We start from the raw sequence: 11,061 nt of genomic DNA, 5'->3' as shown, positions 1-11,061 counted from the left end.
TTCATTTCTTAACTACTTCCCCTTTCACTCTCTCCAGTTAGACAATGTGATCTTGTGGTTTAAAACTGCACTTCCCCCCCTCTTCCTTGTAGAGTGAGACCCTCAACGCACCCAACTCCCCAATTTAGGAGAGAGAGAGACCCTTTTGGAGAGATGGCAGGACAATCTTGGCCTGTGCCAGCTCTGGTCTGGAGGTTCATTCCTTCTCTCAGTTAATGTTAAGTGCCACCGGCTGCCTGACCCTGGCTGAAATCAACCCGTGTCTGATTTCGAGACTCTTTATTTATATCCCGAGGATCTCAATTCTGCAAAGACACCAGCAACAACTCCCTCTCTCCCTCTCCCAACTTTCAGTGCCTTGGGACGTCCTCCTGACGTGAAAGGCGCTTTATAAATGGAATCTTGTTGTTGTTGAGTCTCACTTGCCAAACATTGCACGCTCTGCTGGGGGGAATCAAGGACAAGTTGGGCATCATCTTAAAATTACGGCAAGGCCATTTTAGGAGTAAAATCAGGAAGTACTTTTTCACACAAAGATTTGTGGAAATCGGGAACTAACTCTTCTCTCTCTCCCCCAAAAGGCTGTGGATGCTGGATCCATTCAAATTTTCAAGGATAAGGTGGATAGATTTTGGTCAGGTAAGGGTATCAAGGGTTATGGAGCAAAAATGGGTAAATGGAGTTGAGGGATAGATCACCCATGATATAATAATAATAATCCTTGCATTTGATACAGCGCCTTATCACATCTTCGAGATGTCTCAAAGCGCTTCACAGAATATACTGTAAAGTGAATTGACTGTATGTTTTGTGGGTGAAACCCGGCAGCCAATTGCGCACAGCAGCGTCCCCACAGGATTGAGTGACCAAATTACTCTTTTAATTTTTCTTTCTGAAGAGATTATTACCCCCAGAAAAGCGATTCGCCAATCAACTAACAAGTGAGCTCCTACTCACTGCTAGGTAAACAGAGGCGTGTGTGTGAAGTAAGGAAAGTTGCCTAATGTTTTGCCCTGACCGCCTGGAAAATCCTTTGGTGATACAGTCAGATCTCTTGCCCTGTTTGCATACGTACCTCTGAGGCTGGGTCAGGAGAAGGATGGGTGTGGGCAGTGGATCGGTGCCCAGAGGGGTAGAGGGGAGACGGTTGTCTGAGGGTGGGAGATGTCTGCCCAGGGAGGGGAGAGAGAGGTTGCGAGCTGGCCTTACGATCTCATGCAGATGCTCTGGTTTCGGTTCAAAGGCTTTTCTTCCCAGAAAGGAAACCACAGGCAGAGCATGGGGGGGGGGGCTAAAGGACGTAAGAACCTCCCCAGGCCTCAACATCTCACCCAGGCTTCGATGGGGGGAGGGGGTGCGACAGAAATCTCCTCGGTTAGAGCTCCACTTCCCTACCTCTGCAGTTAACTCTTTCCGTGTCTGTATAACGAAAACGTAGGGGAAGTGACAGGCTGGTGAAGTCTCTCTCACAAGGGTTTGTGGAAGGTGCCACTGTGTAAGCAAGCAATTCTCCAGTGATTTCCGCACGCAGGGTGGAGGTGGGAGGGTGGAAGAGCGGTGGGTTCGGGTGCGTGAGAGTGGGATGTCCCCGATTCCTGGACAGAGCGGATCAGGGCTGTCTCGTGTGCCACCCGCGCCACCCCCACCCCCCCCACCGCTGCTCACTAACAGCGACGTCTGAATTGGGCTTCAAATATTTGACATTTTTGAGATGTTTCCAAGGCGTGCGGATTAGTCCCTGGTGCCTAGAACTCCGTAAACATCCACTGCTTAATCTGGAAGAGAGTAGGGCTGGGGATGTGACTGGCAATGGATCACTGCTGGCTAATGACTGGGTGGTTCAGCTTCTCCTCTGTCTTGGTATAGTGAAGGGATTTCCTGCCCTGGGCGCACAGCAGTGTCCCACAAACAGTCGTGGATTGAGTGATCAAATTACTATTATTACTATTTTTGAAGGGATTATTATCCCCGAAAAAGAGATCCAACAATTCATTAACAGTCGAGTTCCTACTTACTGCTAGGTAAACAGAGGTGTGTGTGTGTGTGTGCAGTAAGGAAACTTGCCAAACGTTTCGCCCTGCCCGGGAATTAAACCCATATCCTCTCACTTGTGAGGCGAGTGCTCTAAACGCTAGGCTATAGGACTCCACAGTTCTGCCCTTAAAATTCTAAAAATCAGAAATTTTAAGACAAAAACACAAATGCTCTTCCCAGGCAGACCAGGTGGAATTTCAGGCCTTTTACTGCCTTAATGACAGGAGCCAAGTGCAGAGGAGTGCTGGCTGAGGAGAGTTTCTGCTTAAACAAGAGGTGAGTGAGTCAGGCAGTGAGTGAGGAGCAGCTGCTGTCAGACACCATATGACAAGGAGAGGCAGCGAAGGAGAAATATGAGCCTGACTGAATGTGGAGCTTGTCTCACACACACTGGCTCTGATCCCAGCTCCGACTCACTGCTCCCGACCCATCCGGAGTGTCCACTCTGATTATTCAACACCCCCACCCCCATTATAAACTCAAATTATTCCAACAGTTAACTCTCACCTCACCTCTTGCACTGAGTAGGCAGGAAACCGTGAAAGCAAGAGAGATTCTTACCTCCTCGATCTCCTGTTGTTACCTCCTCGATCGCCTGTCACAGCGCTGTATCACGATTTCTCATATCCCATCTCCGTCTTTCTCTCAGACCTGCTGCTGCATTAGTTCCTGGAGCAATTTAAATGCAGCCCATTGCCTTGTTTGCACATCTGGCTTCCGTTCTGTCAACGTCAGCAGCAGATGGTCGCTGTCAGACAGGCCTCTCCTGGTTGAAGCAGAGCCACTGCCCCACTCACTCGCTGTGTGAATGTTAAGTTTTCTGTCACTCGGTCACATCCTCTGAAGAAGAAACCTGGAAGTATCACAAAACGTCTCTGTGTAAAATAATAATTCTTGCATTTGATATGGCGCCTTATCACCTCTTCGAGATGTCTCAAAGTGCTTGACAGGTTATACTGTAAAGTGAATTGACTGTTTTGTGGGTGAAATGAGCCATCCCAGCCACAGTCTCCACAAAGCAAGCTTGGGTCTAACACACCAGCAGTTAAACTCCTGCCCACAGGCTCCTCTGTACCGAGACATGGCAGCTCGCTGTGTGTAGACATTGCACGTACCTTCATGAACATTGCTCCATCTAAGTAAACCTTTAAAAGCAGGTTTACAGCACTCTGATCTGATATTACACCCAGTGATACAGGAGATGACGAGAATCGGTGTTATCACAAATCATCCAATAATAATAATAATCCTTGCACTTGATATAGCACCGTATATTGTCATTGAGATGCCGCAAAGTGCTTCACAGAATATACTGTAAAGTGGATTGACTTGTATATTTGGTGGGCAAAATGTGACCGCCAATTGCACACACCAGCGTCCCACAAACAGTTGTGGATTGAATGACCAAATTATTATTAAATTCCAGTTTTATTAACTCACAAGGCTCCAGGTCGCCCTCCTCCTGTGCTCACCCATTTAAACCAAATCACAGGCTGCGTGGAAGACTCATCTGCTCTCTGCGTTACCCACAGGGAATTCTCCAAATAGAAGCTGCCACCAGGCATTCAGGTAACCCAGCTCAGCAACTAGGGCAAGGACTGCAGCAGAACCAGGCTTTAACACATCACTCGCCCAAACACCTACCATTTTTGTATATTGAAATTAAGTGCATATATAATATAAAATGTTTGCAATATGTACAAAAGTAAATAATGAGATATACACACACATACGCATACAGCATAAGAGAAGAATTTGCATATTTCTAGCACGCACGAGCTACGATGTAGCCCCTGACCGCCGTGACGTGTTGGGGCTGATTTTGGTTGGTAAATAGTGCCCTTAGCAAGGTCTCATGAAATAATCCAGCTGACAGAGCACCGGGTGTATTGCTAGTTGGTGTGGCTTTTACAGCTATGTCCTATTATAAATAATGCCAGGATTATTATTGGAATTGACCCTGCAACCCTCCGCGTGGCCTACCTCAGGGTCACCCCATCACTGATTCGACTGCAGGTTGAGTCAGTGAGCGTCTAAGTACTCTTAAGCGCTTCGAGGCTCTATCCTGCGTGAAGCGCGCTATAGAAACGCAAGTTCTTGTTGTTGTTGTTGGAATTCACATGCTGGATCTAATAAAGTCAACATGCCCTAGAAGTACAATTTGAGCCTGATCCGGCCCAGGGTCACAATTCCGCTCAGTGTCCGTCCTGTTGCTCAAAACATTGGTCCCCTTTTTCATGGAAAGAGGAACAAGAACCTGTAGCAGTGAGCGGTACAGCGGTTCTATTTAAGAGCTGACGGCAGGAATACTGCAACACAGAATGACTGGATGAGACTCTTGAGCTTAATACCTCTCTTTAAGTTCTGAATTTCAGTCACCCCACTTTTAAATGAAGCCCATAGAAACAATTATGGGATGGAGAGTTCACTTAAAACTACAGGTGGTTAGTTTTAATGGAGGCTTTGACCAGATTTTCATACAGGTTTCACCCACAAAATACGGTCCTTCCGTCCCCCAGCTAGGCGTCGTGCTCTGCCACTTTCAAGTGCTCTGGAACACTACCCTGCATGAGGGGCGCTATATAAATGCAAGTTATTGTTGTAGTCCATGACTGCTTGTGGGACGCTGCTGTGTGCATTTGGCTGCTGCCTTACACCCACAAAATATACGGTCAATTCACTTTACAGTATATTCTGTGAAGCGCTTTGAGACGTCTCGAAGACGTGATGAGGCGCTGTACCAAACGCAAGTATTACATTATTATGTATTGTATACCATTCATGTACATGACCCTGAATTGGCACCCGGTGCTGCTAATGGATCCCATTGTGTATTCCAACAGCTGTATATCTCCAAGAATTGAAGGAAAAATCTTGGGTGTGACCTGAGCATACAGCAGGAGTTGGGAGATGGAGTATGCAGCGGGAGTTGGGAGATGGAGTATGCAGCAGGAGTTGGGAGATGGAGTATGCAGCGGGAGTTGGGAGATGGAGTATGCAGCAGGAGGTGCCCTCACCTGGGCAGGTGCTCACCCTGATCCGCAGCCGCTGCCTCTCTCACTCGCTGTCAAAGCGGCTGCCCAAGTCAGCTGGTAAAAGGATACAGGTAAAGGGAACGCGCCTGCGCGGTGGCCGCGTTGCACGCCGGGTGTTGTAGTCCACGCCCGAGAGAAGCGCATTGAAGTCACCGGGAAAAGACTACGTTACCCATCGGGGCACCGCGATCCACCTGCTCCTCGCACACGGTAGACTGCAGCTAGTTGTGTGTGTTATAATGCCCTGTGTTGTTATAATGATGTGCTATTGATATGCACTGTTGTGATTTATTGTATCTAACATCAAATGGAAGACTGCAACCAGCGAACAGCGACGCTCTGGGATGCTAACCTTCTCTTTGACCGTGCCTTCAGCTCCCCTCTCGACTCTCTACCCCCTCCTCGCTCCTTCCCTCACCCTGACCATATCCCCCCCTGCTCGGGTCCCGACCCAACTGTCCAGCGCCTTGGGATGTCCTCCCGACGTGAAATCTTGTTGTTGTTGTAACCTGCGTGAGGGGCCCTAGATAATAATCTTGCATTTGATTTAGCGTATTATCGCGTCTTCGAGACGTCTCAAAGCGCTACACAGAATATACTGTAAAGTGAATTGATATTTGTGGACGAAAAATAAATCTTAAGTCAAGTTGTTGTTGATCTCCCTGGTCCATCGCTGTTTGTGGAATACTGCTGTGCCCAAATTGGCTACCGTGTTTCTCGGACAAAATACAGTCAGTCCACTTTACAGTACATTCTGTGAAGTGCTTTGAGATGCCTCAAAGACTTCATAAAGCTCCATATCAAATGCAAGGATTATTATTATTATGAGGCTCTGCTCTCAATATCCCCCTTTAGTTTTGGTCAAAATATCAATCATGTCAGTGTGGGCATGATTAAAATGAAGGCCAGCCACTAAACCATAGGAAAAGGAACCAGAATCCATAAGAAATATAAGCTCCAATCCTGACACCCACCATGAAGTGTATTCAGGTTGAGGACAGGATGAAACATTACTCCACCCCTCCTTCCCACTTGTCTTTCCTTCTCCCCAACAGTCTGATGTTATGCTGAGTGGGCTCATAAATAAGTAATAGCCAGTTGAGTTGCTGTCAACCTAACGGGTTTGTTAAAAAGCAGTTCGGGGATATAATTAACTGGAAAATTCAGCAATGGCCTATTTACTGAATCAATCAGTTTGCTTGTGTCTCTTGAGGCACATTGCACTTCCTCTGTAAGTACGGGACTCAGCTCAGATCTCATTAAGCAGCAAAGAAGTAAAAATACAACTATATAATATATATTATATGGTGTGTATATATATATGTATATGTGTGTGCTTATACGTATGTGTATATGATTATATATATACAGTATATATATAATATAGAGACTGTTTGTGGGCACTGCTGTGCGCAATTGGCTCCTGCGTTTCGTCCGCAAAATACAGTCAATCCTTTGGAGGAGACATTAAATCGATATCCCGTCTGCAAGTTCTGGTGGACATTAAACAACCATAACAGCGAACATTTATATAGCTCCCCGCATGCAGGGCAGCGTCCCAGAGCGCCTGACAGTGGCGGAGCACGACTCTGAGCGGGGGATGTCCTGCCCAACAATTAATTTCCCAGATTAGTCATTCATTCACTTCGAGGCTGTTTCCGGGACGCCGCTGCGCACAAATTAGCTGCTGCGTTTCGCCCACAAAATACATAGTCACTACACTTTACAATAAGCGCTGTAAAACGCTGGGAAGCGCTTTGAGACGTCTGATTGTCGTGATAAGGTGCTATTAGCCAATAATACATTATTATTACAGGTATTATATTAAATGCAAAGATGAATATCATTTGAAATTCCCACCTTAACGCCACGTGGCGCGTCATGGCGCGGCGACGTCACCGCGTCACGCAAAGTGGCCGCGCGATGACGTCGCCCGCCATGCCCATTCATTCCAACATGGCGGCGCAGAGCGCGACCTCCCCGCGGCCGGGGCCGGGGCCGGGGCCCGGGGCAGGAGAGGCCGCCGCTGGTGCCCCGGGCCCCGGGAGCAGCCTACAGTACTCGGAGCTGCTCCAGCACCTGGTCGGGGAGAAGCGGCAGGTCCACGAGCTGAGCCAAGCGGTGCTCGGCGGCTTCCCCGCGCCCAGCAAGTCAGAGGAGCAGAAGATGGTGGAGAGAGCAATGGAGAGCTGCGGCTTCAAGGCGGCCCTGGCCTGCGTGGGGGGTGAGAGGAGGAAAGGCCCGGGGAGGGACACACACACACACACACAGGAGGGGAGAGACGCAGTGGCAGACTGAGTGCATGAGGGGGAGCCACACAGACACATGACAGAAACTCCTATGAAGCCCGTGTGTGAGGATGACACTCACTCCTGTGCTGGTGGGGGTGTGGGGGGGAGAGCAGCATTGACAGGGGCTGTCCCTTTGGGTGAGACATTAAAGAGGAGGAGAGACACACAGACACGTCAGATGCAAGGATTGTTGTTATTAAAATACACGGACACGGGGAGACTGGCGGTTGGCGGAGTAGGAAGACGGGGAGACACAGAGCAAGGAGGGGGCAAACGGAGGAGAACGAGAGAGAATTGCACATGAAGGTCTATTTGCTGAGCTGTGTGTGTATTTTCTCTCGCAGGCTTTGTGTTGGGAGGAGCATTTGGTATCTTCACGGCTGGAATCGACACTAACGTGGGCTTTGATCCGAAGGATCCCATGCGAACCCCGACGGCCAGGGAGGTTCTGAAGGACATGGGGCAGCGAGGAATGTCGTACGCAAAGAACTTTGCTATTGTGGGAGCTATGTTCTCCTGTACGGAGTGTGTGATCGAATCGGTAGGTTTGGTTTAGAAAGCGAGACATTTACTTTGCTCCTATCTACATTCATTAATATTCACTGATGGTCGTTCAGTTTTGATGATGGTATTGTATAATTGTAAACTGCATCCCTACTCTCCTGCCCTCTTCCAACTCTGGCCTCCTTCATTGCGGCAGGTGAGTTTTCAGCCATTCTGTCCGGTTCTCTGGAAATCTTTCGAAATGCCTCTGCCTTGCCTCCTGCTCTCTCTGTCTGCTTTCAAAACGTGGGTGTCTGGGGTGTAACCCTTTGTGTGAAGAAGTATTTTCTGATCTGATTTCTGTGTGTTGATTTGAATCAGTGACTTATCAAGTCTCACATCACAATTGGTTTTGATTTTGTGGAAGCTACACTGTTAGGAATGTACAATGGAACAGTTTTAAAGCATCTGACGCTGTTTTTTCTTGATGTCCTGACAGTACCGCGGAAAGTCGGACTGGAAGAACAGTGTGCTGAGCGGTTGCGCCACAGGAGGAGTGATTGGTTTCCGTGGTGAGCGAATAGGCCGTGCTGTGGGGCTACTCTTGCAAAGCTGCTGGGTTTGTGGGAGTTTGTACGATTCAAGCTTGTGATGAGAGAACAATGTGTTGGGTCGTGTACCTGGATGAACTGTCTTGTCTGTGGTGATCATCAACAAAGGGATAAATGTTTATTTCTGAAATGAAAGAGTTTGAGAATTGGAGTGGGGAGAGGTTCAGGGTCAAATCTGAATAGTCCAATCTGGGAACGGATAAACATTGTGAAGACCTTGGTTTCCCGATAGGAGTTCAAGGTCATTCTATGTAGAATCTCCCCCAGAGCTAGGGCAGAGAAGTATACCAAGGCAGCTTTCTGTGATCTGTGGAAGTAGTTAGATAGAATTGGAGACACTGTTGGATACAGGCGCTCATTCTGGGCTGGATAAAGCAGTTAATGGGTCATAGGGTTATCTTAAAAGGGGAGAAGGTGTAGAATCTGGTAGCCCCCTTCTCGTGGTACTTTAGTTGCTATACGAGGCCTTTGTTCTTTGTATAAGTATAAAGTCTAACTTGCTTTCCTCTCTCTTTCTCTGTGAACAGCTGGCCTGAAGGCAGGAGTGATTGGATGTGGTGGTTTTGCTGCCTTTTCCGCAGTCATCGACTACTATTTACGATGATATGACCCGAGCTTTCCCAGTGGGCTGGAAGGCTGGCACTGGCTGTGTGGCCTGGAACTCAGTGAGTCATGATGCTGGACATTGGTACAGTACAGATGAGTGTGAGTATGGGGGAGAAGCGTGGATGTGTGTTAGCCATGATGTGCCAGCCACGAACATGTGCAGCTGAACCCAGCCTTTTCCTCAGCGTGTCACTGTCTTGATCACATTGACTTTCTCTGAACGAAGTGGACAGTATGGGCAGGTCCTCCAGATGATATTCACCAACATGTAAGTTTGTGCTGTCAGCTTCTCGTACAGTTGATGTTTATAAATAATCAATGGAATACGTGCAAATCAATAAAGATTTAATATTGACTTGAGTCAGCAGGTTTCCTGTTTGTTCAACAGGATAAGAATTCTGACTGTGTACTACCTAGAGTGGCTGTTTATCAGTCGGTTAAATGGTTACTTGTAGGGTAACTGTAGGGTTGCAATTTTCTTCAACACATTCCAAGCTGCCAGTTATTCACTTAACACAGTGGCTGGGAGCGTTGTGCGTAGACTTGTGCGTTCCTGTGGTAATTCTAAGATGTTCTGGATGTAATCTGCTTGATGTGAATTCCTCTGGCTTTAAAACCCTCTTCTGAAGGCTGATGCACGCTGGGTTACTGTTCCCCAAGTGGCCAGTCTTCATGTGTGAGTCCAGGGAGTGTATCCGCTGACCAGTTGACCTTGTCCCTGTCCTCATTGAGACACACATTGCAGGAAGGATAGTAAGCAGCAGGAGTCTTTATTGTTCCTCGTGTGTTTTCCCACTGTCACTCCAGGGTGAATTTCTAGCCTCTATGCCAAACTAGATGCTTTGTACATTGAAGAACAAAGCACCAATTCAGAAAACCTGATGTAACGCACACATCCAGACCAGAGGCTGTCAGTGTAGGTGTTATAATGAGTGGTTCTGGAAGTGAAGTCAGGGTTTTGTCTCATCTGACTGGTGATGTGTGAGGGAAATGCAGGTGACAGACAAGCTGCGTTCTCTCAGAAGGCAGCACTAAATAAAGAGCCCGTTGGGTAAGTTTCCTTACTTCACAGGCCTCTGTTTACCCAGCAGTAAGTAGGAACTGGGTTGTTATTTGATTGGTGGATTGCTTTTCCAGGGATAATAATCCCATCAAAAAAAAATAATAATTTGGTCACTCAATCCACGAATGTTTGTGAGACACTGCTGAGTGCAATTGGCTGCCGGGTTTTGCTGACAAAATATAGTCAATTCACTTTACAGTATATTCTGTGGAGGGCTTCGATGAGACGTCTCAAAGACATGATAAGGCTCTGTATCAAATGCAAGGATTATTATTTTATTAATGCTTTGTGGATTATATTTATACGACTGAATGTTTTCATTAAATGGAACTGAAAAACTAAACCATTTACAGGCTTTTGGTTACTTTCAGCTTCTGGAGTAATTGCTCTCATGTTTCAAACGCTTATTTTACGGCTTGTGCTGTGTTCTTCTTTTATGTGGGGAAATAGTGCGGCTACAAAAAAAAATTAATTAGGATCTGGCCAAACTGGGGATTGTGTTTGTAGTTCTAGTCTGTCGTCAGATGGCGCTGTCACCCTGTGTGAGTTGCAAAGTTCAATGACCTAACCAGCTTCATGCGATATTAGGAGATGCCCCAAGACTCAGCCCCTGAAATGGCCCGCTTCAAACAGTCACCGTTCTTCGTTCCTTTGGAGGGTTGCACCCAGTCACTGTAATTATGTTTGATGCCTTGTTGGGGTACTGCCGGACTTTCACTAGCTTAAAACCATCCTTTCCCAATAATGGTAGAAATGAGAATTTCCTGGCTAAAGGCATGTTTGACTCATGGTGTGAACTTCTGGTCTGTGTGTTCCCTACCAACCTGCCCGCTCCCTCCGTTCAGTGGCCTCTGTCCGGCCTGCTCCACGTCTCCTGCCCGACTATCGTTGGCCTCTCTGCTCCCACACTCTGCAACTCCATCCCACAGTCTCTTCAC

The 11,061-nt window shown here is 47.4% G+C and overlaps 1 protein-coding gene and 1 long non-coding RNA gene across 2 annotated transcripts; both read left to right on the top strand.

The window, feature by feature from the left end:
* The first annotated feature begins 610 nt into the window (after positions 1-610).
* Positions 611-6,941, top strand: LOC103180542. The gene is made up of 3 exons (XR_488119.2): positions 611-639; positions 4,878-5,140; positions 6,886-6,941. It is a non-coding gene; the product is annotated as an uncharacterized LOC103180542 (long non-coding RNA).
* A 9-nt stretch (positions 6,942-6,950) lies between these two features.
* On the top strand, positions 6,951-9,415 carry timm22 (translocase of inner mitochondrial membrane 22 homolog (yeast)). The gene is made up of 4 exons (XM_007896669.2): positions 6,951-7,293; positions 7,705-7,901; positions 8,343-8,415; positions 8,982-9,415. Exons 1-4 carry the CDS (start codon positions 6,951-6,953, stop codon positions 9,056-9,058), a joined length of 690 nt encoding a protein of 229 aa, XP_007894860.2. The 3' UTR covers positions 9,059-9,415.
* Positions 9,416-11,061: the final 1,646 nt, after the last annotated feature.

This window comes from Callorhinchus milii, unplaced genomic scaffold (assembly GCF_018977255.1).
Source record: "Callorhinchus milii isolate IMCB2004 unplaced genomic scaffold, IMCB_Cmil_1.0 Scaffold10, whole genome shotgun sequence".
NCBI classification, from domain to species: domain Eukaryota; kingdom Metazoa; phylum Chordata; class Chondrichthyes; order Chimaeriformes; family Callorhinchidae; genus Callorhinchus; species Callorhinchus milii.
Note: the sequence above shows the minus strand (reverse complement) of the source record. Positions and strands in the feature narration are given on the sequence as shown.